This window comes from Cetorhinus maximus, chromosome 2, assembly GCF_964194155.1.
Source record: "Cetorhinus maximus chromosome 2, sCetMax3.hap1.1, whole genome shotgun sequence".
NCBI classification, from domain to species: domain Eukaryota; kingdom Metazoa; phylum Chordata; class Chondrichthyes; order Lamniformes; family Cetorhinidae; genus Cetorhinus; species Cetorhinus maximus.
Genome location: NC_135880.1, coordinates 98830161 through 98853527, shown reverse-complemented (window position 1 = coordinate 98853527; position 23367 = coordinate 98830161). Strand labels below are relative to the sequence as shown.

Here is a 23367-nt window from a genome sequence, read left to right as displayed (position 1 = left end):
TTCTTCACTTCAACTATTGCTGATAAACCTTCCTTTTCAAGTTGTGAATAACCCTTCTCGATTGCAGAGGGGGTTCTGGAGACATAGCCTAATGGCCTTTCGGAACCATCTTCCATCCTGTGTGCCAACACAGCTCCCACCCCATAAGGAGATGTGTCACAAACTAATATTAATTCTTTTGATGGGTCATAGTGTACTAGTAGACATGATAAGCTTCTTAACCTTTATGAAGGCTTCTTCCTGTTGCACATTCCATGACCAATTATGGTTCTTTTTCAATAGAAAGTGTAAAGGCACTAACACTGTTGATAAGTTTGGCAAGAAGCGACCGTAATAATTTATCACGCCCAAAAGGACTTGAGTTCAGTAACACTTGTAGGAAAGGGTGCCTAAGATTTCCTTAGGAATTGATGTACTCACCTTCACAAGGCAAGGTGCAGCGTCAGAGCTATTTATCCTTGTCGCCAATTGTAATAAACTTGATGCACTGGACAGGTTTCTTACTTAAAACAGATAGCTTTAAATAAGCTCTGTAATAAAGTTATATGCTTGAACCAGGTCCATGACTAGAAAACTCCGCCCCTCAGATTACCCGCGCTTAGGGCTGATTTGTCAATACAATCACATGACCCCTAAAGGCAGTAGGAAAGGTTATAACTACAATCACTACAGACAGTTTAAGAGACGGTATTCTAGGCTTTATTAATACAAGAGAAAGGAGGTTATGTTAAAATTGTATAAGGTACTAGTTCGGCCTCAGCTGGAGTACTGCGCCCAGCTTGGGATACCACACTTTAGGAAGGACGTAAAGGCATTAGAGTGTGCAGAAGAGATTCATGAGAATGGTTCCAGTGATGAGGAACTTCAGTTACGAAGACAGATTGGAGAAATTAGGACTGTTTTCCTTGGAGAAAAGAAGGCTAAGAGGAGATTTGATAGAGGTATTCAAAACTATGAGAGGTCTGGACAGAGTAGATAGGGAGAAATTGTTCCCATTCATGAAAGGATCAAGAATGAGAGGGCACAGATTTAAAGTAATTTGCCAAAAGAAAGCAAAAATTATATGAGAAAAAACATTTTAACACAATGAGTGGTTAAGGTCTGGAAAGCACTGCCTGAGTGTGTGGTGGAGGCAGGTTCAATCGAGACATTTAAAAGGGAATTAGACTGCTATTTGAAAAGGAAACAATGTGCAGGGTTACAGGGAGAAGGCTGGAAAATGGCACTTAAATGAAATGCTCATTTCGAGAGCTGGTGCAGACACAATGGGCCGAATGGCTCCTTCTGCATGGTAAGAATTCTGTAATTCTGTGAAGATTAGAGAGCTGAATGCATGGCTCAAGGATTACTGGGGAATATTTGGGTTTTGATTCATGGGGCAGTGCTTCAGTAGTGGGGAAAGCAGGAGCTGTACCATTGGGATGGTCTTAACCGGAATTGTGCTGAAATAAATGTTCTGGCAAGTTGTATAACTAGGATGGTAGAGAGGGCTTTAACTTAAATAGTGGGGCGTTGCGGGGGGTGGAGAAGGGGAGGGATTACATCAGCGGAACTGTAGTAAATTGAAGAGAAGGGACGAGGCAATTGTGTTCTGGGTCATAATAACCACAGTGCGGCAAGAAGGAACAGAGTGTATTAACTTAATAGTGCGACAGCAGATAAGGACAGAGTTTGCAAGAATGGTTAAAAGATAGAATTGAGGGCTCTGTATCTGAATGCATGCAGCATTTGTAACAAGATGGATAAAATGATATCACAAAAAGCAATAAATACGTATGACTTGATAGCCATTTCTGAGAAATGGTTGCACAGTGAATGAAGCTGGGCCCTAAATATTCAAGGGTATTTGATATTTCAGAAGGACAGGAAGCTAGGGACAGATGGTGGGGTGGGTCTATTAATTACATGACATGACATGAGTACAGTAGTGAGGGATCAAGATGTAGTTTGGTAGAGATAAGAAATAGCAAAAGAAAGTCATCACTTGTGGAGTGGTTTATAGGTTCCCTAATAGCAACTACACTGCAGGACAAAGTATACAGGAAGAAATAATGGAGGCTTGTAAGAAAAGGTACTGCAATAATCAGGGTGATTTTACTCCTCATATAGAATGGCAAAGGTAGCCTGGAAGATGGGCTCAGGGTGTATCCAGGACAATTTCTTAAGAGCAGGATGTTCCAGTGCCAATCAGGCGGCCAGGCTATTTTAGACCTGGTAATGTGCAATGAGGCGAGATGACCTCATAGTAAAGGATACTCTAGGCAACAGTGATCATAACGTGATAGAATTTCACATTCAGTTTGAGGGTGAGAAGTCTGCATTTAAGATTAAGTTAGCCAAACATCTGTCATAGGAAAAATGCTGGAATGCATTATTAAGGAGGTAATTGCAGGACATTTAGAAAATCATAAAATAATCAGGCAGAGTCAATATAGTTTTGTGAAAGGGAAATTGTGTTTGACTAGTTTATTAGAGTTCTTTGAGGAAGTAACAAGCAATATAGATGAAGGGGAACCTGTGGGTGTGGTGTACTTGGAATTCTAAAATACATTTGATACGGTGCCTCAAAAGGTTACTTAGGCAAAATAAGAGCACATAGCAGAGGGGTTAATATATTAGAATGGTTAGAGGATTGCTGAGCTAACCAGGAAGCAGAGGACTGGGATAAATGGGTTATTTTCAGGTTGCCAAGCTATAACTAGTGGAGTGCCACAGGGATCAGTACTGAGGCCTCAACTATTTACAATCTATTTCAATGGCTTGGATGAAAGGACTGAATGTATGGTTGATAAATTTGCTGGTAGCACAATGATAGGTAGAAAAGTAAGTTTTCAACAGGATACAAAAAATCCATAAGGAGATTATAGATATGTTAAATAAAGTGGGCAAATATTTGGAGGTGGAGTATAATATGGGAAAATGGAAACTTGTCCACTTTGGCAGGAAGAATAAAAAGTAGCAGTATATTATTTAAATGGAGAGAGACTCCAGAACTCTGGTACAGAGAGATCTGGGTGTCCTGGTGCATGAATCACAAAATCTTAGTATGCAGGTACAGCAAATGATCAGGAAGGCAAACGGAATGTTGGCGTGTAACTGCAAGGGGAATAGAGTATAAAAGTAAGGAAATGTTGCTACAGCTGTACAGGGTGTAATGAGAGGTACAGGGTGTAATGAGAGGTCATTGGAGTACCGTGTACAGTTTTGGTCTCTTTATTTAAGGAAGGACATAATTGCATTAGAAGCAGTTCTGAGAAGGTTCACTTGACTGATTCTTGGGATGAAAGGGTTATCCTTAAGAGGAAATGTTGGACAGATTGGACCTTTACCCATTAGCATTTGGAAGAATGAGAGGGGACTGGACAGGATCAATGCTGAGAGGATGTTTCCCATCGTCAGGGAGACTAGATCTAGGGACACAATTTTAAAATAAGGGGCCCTCCATTTAAGATTAGATGAGGAGAATTTTTCTCTGAGGGTCGTTATGGAATTCTCTTCACCAGAGAGTAGTGGAGGCTAGGTCATTGAATATATTCAAGGCTGAGTTAGATAGATTTTTGATTGACAAGGGAGTCAGGATGATGGGGGATGCAGACAGAAAGTAGAGTTGAGGACACAATCAGATCAGCCATGACCTTATCAAGTGACAGAGCAGGCTAGTGGGGTCAAATGGTCTGCTGCTGCTCCTAATTCTGGTGTTCTTGTGCTAATTGAGACTAAATTAATGGAGAATGAGTACAGGAGTAGGACTAACTAAATAGCTCTTTCAAGGTACTAGCACAGCACAATGGGCTGAAATCTTCTGTATGCACCATGATTCTAAGGTCGCAGCAAGTCTGGTGCTGTAGCAGTAGGTCTGGCAATGACCAGAATATTTGATAATGAGGGGAATAGATCTAGTAAAGACATCCTCTTCTTCCAATTGGGCCCCATGACAGCTTCTTGAGAGTTTTTCCGCTTCTAAAATCGCTTGCGATCTCTCAGTGTAGCATTTTTGAAACTAAACTGAAAACTGTCATCATTTCCAGATCCTATTTGCACTTGAGCAAAAGCAGACTGCAGCATGAGCTATGTTAATTCCTTTCTTGAGCTGTCATAAAAATGGGATATCTAAATCATGCTCTAGTACGAACATTACAGTCCTTCAAGATTCAACAGTCAGAACAGAAAACTAAGGCAATATTCGAAACAAACTCAATATTCCACCAACGAATAAATGAAGGGACATTGGCAGAAAGGAGACAGAAAATGCAAGAAGAATGTCCACAAATGCATTGGTGAGAAATAAAAAGGCAGATTACCTCTATTATCTGATGCAACTGACAAGAGTACTACTCCCAGCATGTGTCTTCTTGAACGAAGAGGTCACAGTACTAATGCCCAAAAAATAGCATTCGGGTTGTTGCATGTAGCTGTGATATAGAAAATCTCTATTAAATGCACAGTGGAATTTTTACCTTTATGAGTTGCTCTGTGTTGCTGTAGGTGGTTTTGAATTCTGGTCCATCTCGGTTAGCCTGGAAAATAAATATTTAATCGATTTCTCCCTCATTTTGTGCAACATACAGTAATTGAATGGCAAATCATTCACAAAACCAAGAATAAATCAATGCATCTTTGTTACAAAACAATGCTTTATATCAAAAATGACTTTAGTTACTAAGTGGGTTGAACCCACAGGATAAGTGTTAAAAAGACTGACAACAGTATTTTTAAATGACCTAAATGGCAGTTCTTAAAATGACCGAAGTTTAGCTAGCTTTGTAATTTGCAAGGTGAAGCTATCAGAAAGGAATCGTTGTTTATGAAGATAGCACACCAGGACAAATCACTTAAGTGGGTGCGAATGGCCCATCTCCTGAACTATTAACAGACATTCAGACGTAATCTGTTTATTCATGTGGGTGGAAACCAATCTATTAAACTCAATCACTTTGGACAATGAACCCTGGCTGACAAGAGGGCTCCACGGCCATTCAGTTGAATCACTTTAAAGAATGAGCATGGAATGAGGGCTCCCTAGTTTGCTGTGACCATATTTAGCAACTATCTAGTTTGCAAATGGAGGTTAATTGATAGCAAGCTAACCCTTTTTGTTTTAAAAAAGAAACTGCTTTTCCAGGGTCAGAGTCAGAAGGACCATGAGTGGGTAACAACAAGAGGAGAACTTCTGGTCTTTCTCCATCTCTCTCTCTAGCCATTCTGAAAGTGTATGCCCTGCCTTAATCTGACAACCAAACACCACAGGCAGCATCTTCAACTTAAACCAAACAGCTGCTGACTCTAGAGGAAAGAAAGAGAGATCATCCATCAAAACTTTAAATCGTCTCTGCGCAGAATCAGTAAAAGAAAAATCACATAGAACAGCCCAAAACCATCCAACGCATCAACCTACGGGCTCTGTATATGATTGACTTTCTTTTGGACAAATAATTTAACCTACAATCCCTTCTTGTAACCTACTTCTGTGTGCGTGCATGCGTGTATGTGGGTCTCACAGATGCTTGTGTAAGTGTAGGTTGAAGCATTTTTTTTAAATCTATCGGGTGTTAAGGGCAATAAACACTTTCTTTTTCTTTTAAAACTTAGAAGAGAACCTGTTAAAAACAGGTTCCTTTAAAAACACCTGTTACAGTCACCGGAGGGGCAGAGACGGGAGCCATTTTACCGCATCTCACCTGGCCATAACAGAAATATGGGGGCTCATGTCAGAGATAGGACCTTTGACAATGAAGAATTGGAAGCGAGAAATCAAATTGATCCCAAGATTTAAAGCTTCCAGAAAGATATTCTCGTGGTTTACAGTACTAGAATACTTAACACATCCACATTCGAGGCTAGTACCTTCATGGGCAAGGGAAATAACTTGGGACACCTTAAAAGTTCTATCCATTGAAGAGTTATGGAGCATAGCTAGAGAAGTAGAAGCGAGTGTCAGATCAAAAGATAGGAAACCTGAAATCCTCAAAATATTGGCCACTCATTTTTGAGTTGAACCAGAAGGACACGCTAACATTAGAAAAGATATAGCTGGAGCAGTGGAACCTAGGGCTAGAATTTCAAGAAAGAGCAGAGGAAAGAGAAAAGCAGGAGAGAAAGGAAAAAGAAGAAAGCAAATTCCAGGAAAGAGAGAGCCTTCCAGAGGAAAAAGTTTGAGAGGGAGTTGATGGCACAAAAAGACCAGGAAATAAGGCAGCTTGAACTGAGTAGGGAAAGGTCGTCAGTGCCCAGTGGAAATGCTGCTAGTGATGTAAACGACCGTAGCTCAGGACAGGGCTTTGAGCTAAAAAGCAAGGTGCTGAGAACATGAGTGATGCCTTAAAGCCTGTGTGCTTTCATTGTAACAAAACAGGCCACCTCCAAGTTGACTGCTGGAAAATAAAGGATAAACCGATAGGTTTTGTTGCATACACCGGACCCATGCAGGCCAAGGGCCCCTGGTGGAAAGCACAGGTAACAAGGCTGTGGCTCTAACTGTTATGATCTGTAAATGTACTACTCAGTGCAGCAGAACTTAACAGAATTCCTGAGGGTTACCAGGATTTTGTGTTTAAGTGGGAAGTGACTCCCATATCCCTCAAATGAGGTAACTAAGTCCATAATCCTACTTAGAAATACAGGGGGCACCCAATCTTTACAGCTGGGAAAAGGCACAATCTTCCCCCACAGGGCACGCTGAATGCAAAGGTTTTAATGGAAGATAGATGACTATACTTTTGTCATGTCCTTAAGACATGAAAGAGATCATAAACTCTCTAAATCAAACATTACTCTTTCGCTTATTTTAAAAAAGTGGGCCTTGCTGAATCAAAAGATAGCTGCTACAGGTCACATGATTCACATGTTGATTACTGTTTCTGAAAATTTCCAACAGCAGTTTCAGAACAAAAGCTCAACCCTCATCTCTGTGGAATCTCACACCTCTCAAAGTGAAGACACGTTACAATCAACAAACCAGGGACCAGCAGATGATCTGTCTCCTGAGCCTAGTCCTATAACAGAGGGAGAACCATCAAAACTAGTCATACCTGCAGAAGCACAAAAAGCCACCATCTATCTCCTAAGGTGAATAATGGATTTTGACCAGAGGCATATATAGAAACTGCTTGTTAGCCTGCAACTGACTCATTAATAGGCAACATCATATGACCCAAGGTTCCGGCCTTTGGAAAGTTTTAATATTACATTTCTAGACTCAGAACTCAGTGTGCTGTTTAAATTCCAGTATGTACACATCAAAGCAGGACTCCAGGCTGATTCAACAGCCTGCATCAAGTCTAAGCCTCTTCCGAACCTGTTGCTCTGTAAGATTCCTGCCACCATGTGCCAGGCAGACCTTGTCTCTGTATACCAACCTCATCTCGCTGCGTCACCTTCAACTTTAAAAGAATGCTGCAAATCCTGCTTCAGCTAGTTGAATCCACCTGAACTGTAGCTCCTCTATGAAGGTACCCGCACTGGACTCTGACTTTCTGGAATTTGGCAATCACTTGAACTGATATCCATATTGATGGTGTTTTTTTCTTTTAAGTTATTTATAGTTGTAAAAGTTCTTCTTTCCTATCTTCTTATTGTGTGTATGAAGTTGTGACCATTCCTGGATTTGAATGTGTGAATAAATTATACTTCTGACTTAACTTTAAAGGGAATTTGCTGCAAGTCACTTTAAAAATTGACCTCACAGTCAGAGGGTTTGGGGAAACATGCCACAGGCTATTTAGAAAATGAAACCACCACTGCTTACAGACAGCAAGAAAATAAAGGAGTTCAGTTTGTCCTTCCTCCCCTGTCCGTAACACTTCACATCGAGTGCACCTAGAATGCAACCTTATTTCAGGACCAGTTACCATAGGGATTATCCCATGTTTGTCTGTGGAGAGGATCAACCTCCTCTCAGGTAATGGCCTGGTAGGGTCTAAGGTGGTAGCTTCCCCTGTGGCCTTAGAGAAGCCAACTGAGGTTAGCGAGATGAAACAGATAAAGGAGGCAGTTCCTTGCATTTTCCAAGTGCATGGTAACCCAGTCCATCACCAAACAAGCTCCATCAGAGGAGGCTGAACTCATACTGCAGATGGATGAATCTGCAGTCTGGCTGTCTGAAACTTTCTTTAGAAGTTTGGATGAGCCAAAGGAAATACTGTACAGCTCTTCCCTAGTTGAGGCTCAACAAGCCAACTCAGTGTTCAAAAACTGACTGTCAGACTGTCCAGACTGAAGCTGAAGTAAAAGGGAATTCCAGAGCGCTCCTATTTAAGGGATGAGGCTCTGATGAGGAAATGGAGACCCCTTTAGCGACCCACAGACAAAGAGTGGGAAGTGCTCCACAAGGTAGTAGCTCGTCTCAGATACCATAGGGAAATTGTGAGGATTGCTCATGAAGTTCCAATGGCTGGATATGTTGGTATCGGAAAAACTCAAGCTGGCATAAGCCAACATTTTTATTAGCCGCATCTCCACAAGGATGTGGTGGATTTTTGCAAAATGTGCCACACATGTCAGGTTGGGGGAAACCCAACCTGAAATAAAAGCTGTTCCACTCATTCCCATACCAGCTTTTGGGGAACCATTCAGCAAGAGCGTTGGTGGACTGGGTAGGGCCCCAACCAAAAACAGGAGGGATTACCAATATCTTCTCATCATCATAGATGTGGCTACCTGATTCCCAGGTGCCATTTCCCAGAGAACAATCTCAGCCAAAGTAGCGGGCGAGAGGCTAACTTAACTCTTAACCCGATACAGGCTGCCTACCAAGGTCCAATTGGATCAGGGCACAGGTTTTATGTCCCAGATATTTCAAAAGGCCCTGAATAACCTTGGCATAATCCAGCTGAAGTCCTCAGCCTATCACCCACAGTCACAAGGGGCTTTTGGAACAGTGCCAACAGACCCTAAAGACAATGATCAGGACATACTGCTGTAAGTACCTCCATGACTGAGATCAAGGGCTGAATAAAAAATATTGAATAAAAAAAATCTATTTGCTACCAGTGATTCACTGAATGAATCCACCAGTTTTAGTCCTTTGAATTAATTTATGGTCACAAGGTGAGAGGTCCTCTTAAACTACTCAAGGAGGTTTTTGGAACAAAGGGAAGAGACTTCCTTATTAGACTATGTATTTGTGTTCCATGAGTGGCTCAAAAACATCTTAAAACCTCACAGGGCATTATGAAAAAGCAGGCAGACTGTAACTATCAATACAAGGTGAACCGCTGAAAGTCAGGTTCAGTGGCCCACACAGTGTACGAAAGAGGATCAGCAAAATGAATTATTTAATTGACAACCTCAACCATAGGAAAGAGCAAAGGCTGTGTCACATCAACACGCTAAAGCTGTGATACAACCGGAAAGTGGATGAACAAGGATGGATATGCCAGATAGTGAGGAAAGACGAGGGCGTAAGGAACAGTGAGGATGAGGTAGAGGGAGAAGGCAGCCCGGACGATTCCCAATTGATCCCCTACCATCAGGTTAGCCAACACTGAAATGCTAGGGAGGCAAGACATGTAGAGCAGAGAGGGGACTTGACAAAGCTGCTCGCAGCATTTAAAGAGATATGTAGGGACAAGCAGGATGCACGACCCCAACATGATGTATGTGTAGGAGAGAACCTTCCTATAAAGCAAAACCCCTATCACCTAGGTCCTGCGAAATTGGCTCAATTTCCAGAAAAAATTAAGTATATGCTGGAGCACCAGTTGAATGAGCCCAGCCACAGTAGTTGGAGTTCTCTACTGTAACTGTACCCAAGCCCAATGGTACAACAAGGCTTTGCACTGATTACAGAAAAGTTAATGCAGTAACCAGAACCGACTCATACCCAATCCCTCGCCTGGAAGACTCTATTGACAGAGTAGGAAACTTTACTTACATCACCAAAATAGATTTGTTTGAAGAATATTGGCAGGTCCCCCTAATCACCCCAACAAAAGAGATCTCTGCTTTCTTCACATCAGATGATTTATTTCAATGCCAAGCAATGCCATTTGGGTTAAGGAATGCCCAGCCACCTTCCAAAGGCTGATGAGCCAGGTAGTGACGAGCTTGCACAATTATGTAGTATACCTGGACAATCTGTCAGCATACAGTGGAACCTAGAGAGGCCACCTAGACCAGTTAGAAGCCCTATTCTAAAGGTTGTAGCCTGCTAACTTTGTGGTAAACCTTGCAAAGAGCAAGCTCACTAAAGCTCACATAACCTACCTCGGGCATGTTGTGGGTCAAAGCCGAATGCTACCAAAGGCAGCAAAAGTACAAGCACTGATTATTTCCCGTTTTAGTGCTGGAGACGCAGAAATCAATGTTATTTTAGGGGATGTGTAGGTTCCATTACAAGTTCCTCCAGAACTTCAGTACTTTAGCTGCCCCACTGACAGACTTGCTACAGAAAAATTCAAAAGGTAGTGTGGTCAGGTGGTGTCAAACAGCTTTCAGGAGGTTGAAAGTCACATGAACAAACAAACAAATTGGTGCTGGCACCTCCAAGCTTCCGCCAACCAATGCAAGTGACTTAGCAGTAGGCAGAGTTCTACTCCAAGATGAAGAATCAGGCATTGAGAGATGGATTGGGTATTTCTCAAAGAAATTGGGCACCAAAAAAAGAGGTACTCCACTGTGGGAGAAGGAAACTCTAGGACTGCTGCTTGCCATCAAGCACTTTGAAATATACGTCAGCAATGGATATAAAGGAACCTTAATCTACATGGATCACAATCATGATCAGCAGAGAAATTCAAAAGACAATGCAAGATTATTCAAATGGAACCCACTACTGCAACCATTTCACTCGAAAATTACACTCACTGCAGGAAAAAAATGCAACAGTGGACACCCCATCAAGGGTGCAAATCAGCACAAAATCATCCCAAAAGCTGGGCAGTGGGAGACTGATTCCAGACTGCACAGAATGCAGCCACTGTGTCTGATATATGCATGATTAAATGTTTGAGAATGAATGTGTGGCTATTCCTTTTCTTTTTCAGAAAGAAGGAATTGTAGGGCAGTAGTTTAAATTATGTCCGGGTGAGTCTAAGTACTGAATTAAATTAAGAAAATGAAACAAAGTGCTGGAAAAACTCAGCAGGCCTGGCAACATTTGTGAAGAGGGAAACAGAGTTATGGTTTTGAAGGAGAGTGATACTCGACTCAAAACCTTAATTCTGTTTCTCTCTCCACATATGCTGCTATACTTGCTGAGTTTTTCCACCATTTTGTTTTTGTTTCAGATTTCCAGCATCCACAGTATTTTGCCTCTATGTAACAGAATTAAATTTACAACTTAACTCTTAATTTATTATTTGTAGTTATATTAAAATCTTTAGTCAACTAAATAAATAACTGCGGTAAACCGTGGTGTTGCACCTTCTGCAGTAAATAAAATCTGACTAATCTAAGATATGGCAGAGAAATTGTGTGTCTGAGTTTCAGAAGGTGAGTGCTTGTGGATGGCGAGACAGTCCTGAACAAACACACCTGCAGGAAATGTCCCCATCTCAAATCTCTCTGGCTCAGGGTCATTCAGCTTGATTTCAAGTTTGGAAGAGTAAAGCATGCTTCCCCACAGCCTACTTTAAAAATAATTCAAAAACATCTCTGCTTATGGACAGATGGGGAGAAGATAAAGAAGTTCAGTTTCTCCCTCTCTCCTGTCCATAACACAGGAAAGGGAGCGTGTGGTTGATAAGGAGTCAGGTAGTGAGGATTTAGGAGAGGTCCTGGATTTAGAAGGAAGTCCTGGAGACACTAGTCTTGTCCAACAGGTTCAACACTGTCCATGAGGGCAAGGGGAGAGGCTGCAGAGAGGACAGCAGCCATAACTCAGGCTGAAGCACCAGGGCTCAGACAGCTGAACATTAAGTGGGTGGGGGTGTGTGTGTGTGAAGAGCAGAATAGAAATGCTATAGTAATAAGAATCTATCATTAGGGAGATAGACAGCTTCCTCTGCAGCTGAGAACAGAATCCAAAAGGGTGTCGCTTCAGTTCCGAAGTGTCATATGGGACTCGAATCATTAACTCTGTTTTCTCTCTCCACAGATGCTACTAGACCTGCTGACATTTTTCAGCACTTTGTTTTTGCCTCAGATCTCCAGCATTTGTAGTATTTTGCTTTTATTATCCCAAAGGGTGTGTTATCTACCCTGAGACGGTAAGGGATAGCTTACAGTGGCTGGAGAGGAACTTGAAAAGGAAAGGGGTAAATCCAGCTGTTTTGGTCCACTTTGGAACAAATAGCTTGGTGGAAACAGGGAGGAGGGTCCTGATAAAAAAGTATCAGGAGTTAGGCTCTAAATTAAAAAGACCTCAAGGGTAATAATCCCTGGATTATTGTTGAGACCCACATGGCATTTGAGCAGATAGATCAGAAGAATTAACACACGGTTAAAGGGCTGGTGTGGGAAATAGGGGTTTCTTTTCATGACACACAGACACCAGTTCTGGCAGATGAAGAAGCTGTACTGATTTGATGGACTCCATCTGAACCAGGATGGGGCCATGTCCTGCTATAATAGTTCCCATACTATGGATGGAGTTGTGACCCCCCCGGCGTTCCTCTGAGACAGCACCCTGCATCAAAGGCCCAATCTTGCTCTTCTTGCTTCTTGGCTTCTCTCTCCCACCAAGTCAGTGTGGAGAGTCCCGCCTGGTGCCAACTCTATGAACAATAAGTTTGAAGCATGAATCTCTGATTTTCTCTTCCTCCATTTCATCTTTCTCCCACTGAATCCTTCTACTGGATCTGTTCTTGGCACTGGCAGCCTGGCCTGTGGGATCTTCTTCTTACAAACATTTAAATGCGTTACATGAGGGGACCCACTAACTTGGGGGTTCTAGTTCCTTGGTCCATTTGGAACCTGGTACGCACTGTGTGATAGAAAGATGGATTAACAACGAAATTGATCTGAAAAAAATTAATTGGAGCCTGAGGAGGAGTCATTTAATACATTAGTGAGTGTGGGGTGGTGCAGGAATGGGGTGGAGTGGTGGTGGAGAAATAACCTTCCTACTTATTACATGATTCAGTCTGAAAGGGACAGCTTCAATTACAAGTTTTCTTCTAGCATCAGTTTAATCTAATGGAATATGGGAGAGGGAACTTTACAAGAATAGCAAGTTTTAATTAAAGTATGTTAGGAAATTATAGAATTCTTAATAGACAATAGCTGCTAGGCACTGAAGGAGAATGGGGCTGGTGAATCAGCTGGGGCGGGGGGGGAACATACATTAGGTACACAGACAGCAAAGGAGTGTATTGCAACAGAATACAAAGAAATTAGGAGAGAAGTTGAAAAATAACAACAAAGGTGGTAAAGAGAAACTATAAAATTAAAATATCACAGTATAAAAAAAAATAATGAAATATCTTACAGGCACATCAATAAAAAAAAGGCTGTAACAGGAATAGGACCATTAAAAGACATACAGGATAATATCACTGGTAATGGCAGAATTATTAAATAATTATTTTGATTTAGTATGTACCAGGGGATAGAACAGGAGGACGTGACATTGAATGATGAGATGAGTTATGAGATAAGTAGATTTAAAATTAAAAAGGGGAAAGATTGCATCCGAACAAAGACCAAAGAAAAGTACAGCACAGGAGCAGGCCCTTCGGCCCTCCAAGCCTGCGCCAATCATATTGCCTGTCAAATGAAAACATTTTGCACTTCCGGGGTCCGTATCCCTCTATTCCCATCCTATCCATGTACTTGTCAAGCTGCCTCTTAAACACCACTATTGTACCTGCTTCCACCACCTCCTCTGGCAGCGAATTCCAGACACTCACTACCCTCTGCGTAAGAAACTTGCCCCACACATCTCCTCTAAAGTTTTCTCCTCTCACCTTAAATCTATGTCCCCTAGTAATTGACTCTTCCACCCTGGGAAAAAGCTTCTTACTATCTACTCTATCCATGCCACTCATAATTTTGTAAACTTCTATAAAGTCGCTCCTCAATTTCCATCGCTCCAGTGAGAACAATCCGAGTTTCTCCATCCTCTCCTCATAGTTAATAACCTCCAGACCAGGCAGCATCCTGGTAAACCTCCTCTGAACCCTCTCCAACACCTCCATATCCTTCTGGTAATGTGGTGACCAGAATTGCATGCAATATTCCAAGTGTGGCCTAACCAAGGTTCTATACAGCTGCAGCATGACTTCCCAGCTTTTATACTCAATACCCCTGCCGATGAAGGCAAGCATGCCATATGCCTTCCTGACTACCTTATCCACCTGCGTTGCCACTTTCAGTGACCTGTGGATCTGTACACCCAGATCCCTCTGCCCGTTGATGTACTTAAGGGTTCTGCCATTTACTGTATAACTCCTAGCTGTATTTGACCTTCCAAAATGCATTACCTCACATTTGTCCGGTTTAAATTCCATCTGCCATTTCTCCGCCCAAGTCTCCAACCGATCTATATCCTGTTGTATCCTTTGACAATCCTCTTCACCATCTGCAACTCCTCCAACCTTAGTGTCGTCTGCAAACTTACTAATTAGCCCAGTTACATTTTCCTCCAAATCATTTACGTATACTACAAACGGCAAAGGTCCCAGCACTGATCCCTGCGGAACACCACTAGTCACAGCTCTCCATTCAGAAAAGCACTCACTGCTACCCTCTGTCTCCTATTCTGTATCCATCTTGCCAACTCACCTCTGATTTTCTATTCAATTCCGCTCACAATAAATAATAACATTCTACTAGCTTTCCTAATTACTTGTTGCACTTGCATACTAGCACTAGGACACCCAGATCTCTCTGCACCTCAGAGCTCTGCAATCTCTCACCATTTAGATAATATGCTTCTTTTATTCTTCCTGCCAAAATGGACTATTTCACATTTTCCCACATTATACTCTATTTGCCAGATCTTTGCCTACTCACTTAACCTATCTATATCTTTTTGTAGCCTCTTTATGTCCTCTTCACAACTTACTTTCCTACCTATCTTTGTGTCATCAGCAAATTTGGCAACCATTCCTTCAATCCCTTCATCCAAGTCATTTAGATAAATTGTAAACAGTTGAGGTCCCAGCACTGATCCCTGTGGCACACCACTTGTTACATCTTGCCAACCTGAAAAAAAACCACTTATGCCTAATCTCTGCTTCCTGTTAGCCAGCCAATCTGTTAGCCATGTCAGTATGTTATCCCCAATACTATGAGCTTTTATTTTCTGCAATAACCTTTGGTGCACTGCTGCAGCCTATGTCTTTGAAAGTTTTGCAAAAAACAAACAAGTATTAAGAAAAGTATAACATGGACTAAATTCACATGCCAAGTGCAGCTGAGCAAGGTTTCAATAGATTACGAATGCTGTATCACCCCTACTCTAAGGCAAAAAGATTTTTAAAATATCCTGAAAATTAGGTGGAGTAAGATCACAGGAAAACTGAGGAGCAAGAATATGTTCTCTCAGTCTCAAAATACAGCTAACCAAAAAGAGGAACTTTATTGCATTTATAAGTGCTATTTGGGCTCAGCTGATAAGCCTAGGCAGGGATGTGAAACAATTGAGGTGGGGGTTGTAAATATTCATTAAGCCAGCCAGTGTGGATCAGGCTATGTGGATAGTTGAAGAAAGTTTAAACAGGATAAGCAAGTTTAATTTGTTGAATGCTTATATTTGATGGTTACCAATTTATATGTTGAAGATTTTTTTCTATTCATGTAATTGGAAAAGAAAAATCAATTTTTTTTGTGGTGAAAGGTTGTGCACAACTGAGAAATAAATTAGAAAATAAACAAAAAGTAGAAAAACACAAAGCCAACCAATGAGGAAGAAAAGAACTGACAAAACTTGATAGTTATGATATAAACACAATGGTCACTACAAACAGAAAAAATAAGTGGAACAAATATTCCATGGTTCAAATACTATTTTACAAATGTTTTATAAACGCTATTGCATACCTTACTATATTCAATTGTAAGGAGGTCATCTTCATAATTGTCCAGTGTGGTGACAATATAAACAGGTTTATTGTCAGTATCTGAAAAAAAATTATCAGATTATAATGGATAATTTCTATATATTTTCTATTAACCAATTAGATTTCTTAAGTAATTACAATCAGATCCAACAGTTTTTCAAAGTATCTGCTCAGTTCTTTATCTATCTTTTTGAACCTACTACAACTGTTTCATTATCAATGCTACTTTCCACCTCAACATTGCCCGCTTCCAGCTTTGCCTCTCTCTAAACAATGCCTTCATATTCCTGAGGCTCAACTTCTCCAATGCTCCTGGTGAGCAATCCTTCCCTTTGTTGATCCTTTGATGGGATGTGGCCATCGCTGCCAATCCATAATTGCCCTTGAACTGAGCGGCTTACTAAGTCATTTTAGATGGCAGCTAAGAATCAACCACATTGCTGTTCTGTAGTCACTCATATGCCAGACCAGGCAAGGACAGTAGATTTCCTTCCCTAAAGGACATTAGTGAACCATATGGGTTTTTTTTACAACAATCAATTATAGTTTCATGGGTACCATTACTGAGATTTTCTGGATTTTCAACTCCAGATTTTGTTAATTGAATTTAAATTCCCGCAGCTGCCGTGGCAGGATTTATCCCATATTCCCAGAACATTAACTTGGACTTCTGGATTAGTAGCCCACTGACATTACCACTACTCCACCTTTTAAGCCTACTTTCTTCAAGCCTACACAACCTCAACTCAATAAAAATGCTTAAGCTCATGTTCTCAGCCTCAATAAAATCTGTCAATCCCACTTTTGCTAAGCTTTACTGGCTTTCTATGCCCTAGTTAGAATCACAATTTTAGTATCTAACTTTCAAAAGCCTCCGTGGTCTTGCTACATCTTACCTTCAGGATCTCTTTCATGCCTTAGAGTGCAATGCACGCTGAGCGCATCCACCAATTGTGGCTGCTTGTGCCCAGCCAAGTTCCTCTGCCTTGCAACTTTGTTTCCTATTTACAAAAACATTCCCCTTGACTAGGCTTCTAGTTCTTTTTCAAAACCTCAGGCCAACCCAAGGCACTTCACTACCAATGAAATACATTTGAAGTGTTGTCATTATTGTACTATAGGGAAATGCAGCCTTCAATATGCACGCAATAAGGTCCCACAGTAAACAAATGGTGTCTTTTGCCAAGGACAAATTTCTGAATCGGTTTTTGGGATTGGGAAATTAATCAAAGGAATTACTAAAATAGCCTGCATGTCAGGAAAGGACAAAATGCTAGTGTCTGACGAACAAACTAAAATACATAGGCTAGGAAATTAATGGAATTAGTGGAAATTAATAAAATTTTAAAAATTACTGCCTGTGCTTCAAATGCCAATCTGAGCAGAAGCTAAGAGGTTTGATTTTTTTGAAAGCCATTACTGAACAGTTTTCTCCCACTCAACCTCACCCACTACAGATAAATAGTTCCTTTTTTAAAATAATTTTTGATGAAACACAAAGGGGAAAATTTAAAAAAAAGCACTGCCAAATTCAGAAATCAGCATGAAAGGGGGAATGGACCTAAAGCAACATGGCAAGGACTGGTTAGGCAAGATATTTTTCTTCCATAATAAATTCTTGTGCGAAGTGAATAAATCGAGTTGACTCTTTCAAGACACTGGCACTTGTGGGAGCAAACACTAGGCGCATTTTTAAGTTAGCTACAGAGAGAACAATCATGTGCGGTGCAATGTGTGCATTATCATGGGTTCTTAGTGTGCTCCAAAGAAGCATATTTACACTAAAAATATATCTGGAGGAGAAAGTTTTTGTTGCTGAGGAGCACCTGGCCACAATCCATTGCATTACAGAGAATGAGATATTTCTGGATCGTACTCTACAGAAAGTGATCACCCAAGAGAATGCACAAGATGCTTCAAATCACAGGGATGTTTACAAAGGAAAAAGAGTGGTCATCTGTCAGGGCAGCAGAGGGAAACAGAGTTCATGTGTAGGAAAACCTCAGTTACTCATGTTATTCGATAGACACACAGGCCTCGGTCTTAATGCACAGGCAGGATTGGAGCAGGATGGGCAATGGCAGGTGACAAAAACACAACATTGGAGGATGAATATGAATAGTTAATTTTCAGGAATGTCTCCTTAGCATCATTTGATTTGTATCAACTATTTAAGGTTCAGTTCGGAGATAAAATTGAGGAAATGCTTATAGGAATGAATTGACAACGAAACAAGAGGTTGAACCACCAGTAGGAGAAGAGGAAAGGTTTGTCAGATGAGTTTCTGCATGGATTGCCAGGGCACATAAGGAGAGCTGTCGTTACACAAAGAAGAAACCCACTGTCACCAACAAGGCATGGCTGAAGGTGGCAAAAGCTGCCAGCAGCAGTAACCTAAGGGTTATGGATTCTGTACTGAAGAAGTTCAATGACTTGACTAGACTAGAAAAGGTGAGCTTATGACTACATTCAACCACATCATGCACTGCATTCCCTCTCACTTTTTTCATTCACCCCTCACCCACCCCGCCACGTAACTTGCATCACTACCAACTGGACCAACTCATTGCACTTCGCCTGCCATCACTCTTTTGGCAAGCTTAGCTTTCACTTGCTCCCTCTGCCACTACCTATGACCACAATCCTCATCTACAACCTCAGTCCCCTTCAACAGCTTATCTCTCATTCTGAAATGATACTTAACATAATCCTTAATGGCATGCCACTCACACTCATTATGCGTGTTCATGATTCAGGCCATCATCATTTACACTGCATACAGGTGTACACACCTCTCAGAGGCACTCGGGTATTTCAAGTCACCCTTGCAGAAGGGAACACAGAACTCTATGGAGAAGATGAAGATCCATGGAATGCTACACGACATTGTTGATGTTTCTCCAGCAGAGGAATAACATCATTATCCTTGGTGATTGCAATGCCCAAGTGGGCACTGCAGACTGTAATACAAGGAGAGGAGTACTAGGATACCATGGTATTGGCAGAGCAAATTTGAATGGCCAGCTCCTTCTCTCTAGTTGCAATGCGTTTAACCTAACCATCACACACACACAGTCTTCCAGCAAGCAGACAACTGAAAACAACATGAATGCACATCAGAACTAAGCAGGAGCACGGGAATCACCAGCAGTGACAGGGCAGCAGGAAACAGGGGTGTATTGAGATGTGACATCGCAGGACAAGTCATCATGTGGGGCAAGTACACTGGTGAGCTTTGAATTTTTATCAAGTATAATTTAAATACTAGATCAATTAATTAGTATACAACTAAGACCAATTTGATCATTTGTGTTCAATTAACTAGGAGCAGGAGTAGGCCATTAAGCCCCTCGACCTTGTTCTGCAATTCAATAAGATCATGGCTGATCTGATGTAGCCTCAATTTCACTTTCCTGTCCGTCCCCCATAATCCTTGACTCCCTTGTAGATCAAAAATCTATCTAACCCAGACTTGAATATAATTAATGATTTATCTACCCTAGAGAGCAGTGGAAGCTAATTCCGAAGATTAACATCTCACAGAGAAGAAATTCCTCCTCATCTTAGCGTTAAATGGAAGACCCCTATTAGGAACATAGGAACAGAAGGCCATTCAGCCTGTTGAACCTGCTCCGCCATTCAATACTATCATGGCTGATCGAACACTTCAATGCCTTTTACCCACACTATCCCCATAACCCTTTACATTATTGTTATTCAAAAATCTATCAATCTCTACCTTAAACATACTCAATAACTGAGCTTCCACAACCCTCTGAAATAGAGGATTCCAAAGATTCACAACCCTCTGAGTAAAGAAATTTCCCCTCATCTCAGTCCTAAGTGGCTTCCCCCTTATTTTGAAATTGTGTCCCCTGGCTTTAGACTTCCCAACCAGGGGAAACATCTTACCTGCATCTACCCTGCCTGTTCTTTTAAGTATTTTGTAGGTGTCAATGAGATCACCTCTCATTCTTCAAAACTCTAGAGAATACAGGTCCAGTTTCCCCAGCCTCTCTTCATAAAACAGTGCCGCCATCCCCGGAACAAGTCTGGTGAACCTTTCTTGCACTCCCTCTATGGCAATAATATCCTTTCTGAGGTAGGGGGACCAAAACTGCACACAGTACTCCAGGTGCAGTCTAACCAAGCTTCTACACAATTGAAGCAAGAATTCACTACTTCTGTAATCAAATCCTCTTGCAATAAAAGGCCCACCACTCCATAAGCCTTCCTAATTGCCTGCTGTGCCTGCATGTTAGCTTTCAGTGACTTATGGTCAAGGACACCCAGGTCTCTTTGTACATCTACAATCTCTTACCATTTTGAATACTCTGCACATCTGTTCCTTCTAGCAAAGTGGATAACCTCACATTTTTCCACAATATAGTCCATTTTTTTGCCATGTTCTTTCCCACTCATTAAGTCTGTCCAAATCCTCCTGTAGCCGCTTTACATCTTCCTCACAACACACATTCCTGCCTAGCTTTGTATCCTCTGCGAACTTGGAAATATTATATTTGGTTCCCACGTCCAAATCATTGATACATATTGTAAACAGCTGGGGCCCAAATACTGATCCTTGTGGTACCCCACTAGTCACAAGCTGCCAACTCGAGAATGGCCCATTTATTCCTACTCTGTTTTCTGCCATTTGGTCCTGCTTTTCTGCCTTCTGCGCTCTTTCATGCGCATGTGCGAAAGAGCGCACTCTGGATTTTAGGGATTCCCCCCCGCCCGCACAGGAAGCGCATAGCTGGGCGGGCCTTAACTGACCCATGTAAAATGGCGCCACGCCTCCGATCAGGGGCACCGATCGGAAGCGCGCCCGTATGCGCTAGCCCATCAACTTCCCTCCTGATGGGGGGGAAAATTCTGCCCTTGGTCTTCCTTTGCTGTATTCTAAAAACCTCCCAAACCTCAGGTTTACTAGTACTTCTGGCAACTTTATAAGCTTTTACTTTCAAACTTATACTATCCTTAACTTCCTTTGTCAGTCACGGTTGACTGATTTTTTTTGGGTTTTTGCACCTTGAAGGAATATATAGATGCAGTAAGCTATGTAATAGTTCTTTGAAGACTACCCATTGCCTATGTATAGTCATACCTTTTAGTGTATTTCCCAATCCACCTCAGCCAATTTGTCCCTCATGCCTTCATAATTTCACTTCTAAACATAAAGTAAAATTCTGTCATATTGTGGTCACTCATCCCTAAAGGTTCTTTTACAACAAGATTATTAATTAGCCCTTTTTTGTTACATAATACTAGATCTAAAATAGCCTGTCTTCCAGTCAGTTCCTCAACATACTGCTCTAGAACACCATCCCGAACACTTCAGAAACTCGTCTTCCACAGTATTAGTGCTCAATTGGTTTACCCAGTTTTAATGCAGATTGAAGTCACCCATGATTACTCTATTGCCCATGCTACATGCTTCTCTCATCTCCTGATTAAAACCATTCCCCATATTACCACTACTGTTTGGTGGTTTGTAAACAACTCCAACCAATGTCTGCTGCCCTTTGCTGTTTCTTAGCTCCACCCAAACAGATTCCACACATTGTTCTTCTGATCTGAGATCCTCCCTTACTAATGCACTGATCCCATCCCTTATTATCAGCGCAACTCCAACTCCTTTCTCTTCTTGTCTGTCCTTCCTAAATATCAAATGTCCTTGAATATTCAGTTCCCAGTCTTGGTCACCATGCAGCCATGTTTCCATAATGGCAATTCTACCATGTCCATTTACCTCTATTTGTGCCTTTAAATCATCTACCTCATTGCGAATGCTGTGCGCATTCAGGTAGAGTGTTCCTTTGTCTTTTTGACATCATTCTACATTCAAAGCATACTCAATGTTCTGCTTGGTTTCTCCTGCATTCCTGTCTCACTACTACTTCCTATTACCAACTTCACTTTCTTCCAATTTGGGCCACCCCTCAGGTTCCCACCCCACCGACAAGCTAGTTTAAACCCATCCCAACAGCACTAGAAAATCTCCCTGTGAGTATATCAGTCCCAGTCCTGCTAAGATGTAACCTGTCCAGTTTGTACAGGCGTCACCTGCCCCAGAACCGGTCCCAATGCCTCAGAAATCTGATGCCCTCCCTCCTACATCAGTTCTCCAGACACATATTTAATCGATCTATCCTCCTATTCCCATGCTTACTAGCACTTAGCACTGGGAGTAATCCTGAGATTACTGAGTTTGAGGTCCTGCTTTTTAATCTCCTTCCTAACTCCCCGAAATCTGCTTTCAGGACCTCATCCCTCTTCCTACCTATGTCATTGGTACCAATGTGGACGACGACTTCTGGCTGAACCCCCTCCCCCTGAAGGATGATATGCAGCTGCTCCATGACATCCTTGATCCTGGCGCCAGGGAGGCAACACACCATCCTGGAGTCACGTTTACTGCCGCTGAAATGCCTGTCTGATCCCGACTATGGAATCCTCTATCACTATTGCCTTTCCATTCTTTTTCCTCCACCCCCTGTACAGCTGAGCCACCTGTGGTGCCACAGGCTTGGCTCTGGCTGCACTCCCTTGAGGAACCATCACCCTCATCAGCATTCAAAATAGAAAACTGATTAGCAAGCAGGATAGACTCAGGGAACTCTTGCCTGGTTCTCTTAGACTGCCTGGTGGTCACCCATTCCCCCTCTGGCTGTACGCCTCTGACCTGCATGTGACCACCTCCCTAAATGTGCTATCCATATAGTCCTATGCCTCATGGACGCACAACAGTGACTCCAGTCGCTGCTCAAATTCCGAAACCTGGAGTTCAAGCCTTGTGCAGCTGGTGACACTTCCTCCAGATGTGTTTGTCAGGGACACATGGTGCGTCCACAACTTCACACATACCGCAGGATGTACACTCCACTTGGCTGAGCTGACCTGCCATCCTGTAACTCTAAAAACCATTTATTACACTTAGAATGAGTAGAATGGGTAGAATAAATTACTAGTAACTTAACTTTATCTTACTTTGGTTTACTTTATTTCATTTGGACTTGATTTAACGTTACTTCCCTATTGCTAGTGTTCCTTACTGAAATCCAAGTAGTTACTTCTTTATAAATAATTCGCTTTACTAGTTTTAAGCTATTTAAACACACTCCCTAACAGCAGCTTCTCACCAGCCAATAAACTTACAGTTTTCCTGTGATGTCACTCCTGGATTTTTTCAAACTCAGCCCGCTGACCGAGGTGTCCCTTGCAGGTCTGGCTGTTTCCGCTCCCGGAATGTGAATGAAGGCCGGGAGCTTGGCCCTCTATTTATCTGCTGCCGGACTAGAGGTGTCCCTTGCAGGTCTGGCTGTCTCCGCCCCTGGAAGGGGGTTCTGAAATCATGCCCTCTAGTTCTCGATTCCCCAACAGGAAAAACATAGGTCTGGATTTTAAGCAGCGATGCCATCCCGGC

The 23367-nt window shown here is 41.9% G+C and overlaps 1 protein-coding gene across 6 annotated transcripts in view; it reads right to left on the bottom strand.

Moving 5' to 3' along the window:
* vps13a (vacuolar protein sorting 13 homolog A) overlaps window positions 1–23367 on the bottom strand; it is a 523321-nt gene that overhangs the window by 316080 nt on the left and 183874 nt on the right. For all 6 annotated transcript variants that reach the window (XM_078567491.1, XM_078567508.1, XM_078567499.1 and 3 more), the window contains 2 exons: window positions 15922–16001; window positions 4458–4517 (listed from right to left, as the gene is read on the bottom strand). In XM_078567491.1, the coding sequence (XP_078423617.1) occupies window positions 4458–4517; window positions 15922–16001 (140 nt within the window). The remainder of the gene's footprint in view (window positions 1–4457; window positions 4518–15921; window positions 16002–23367) is intronic.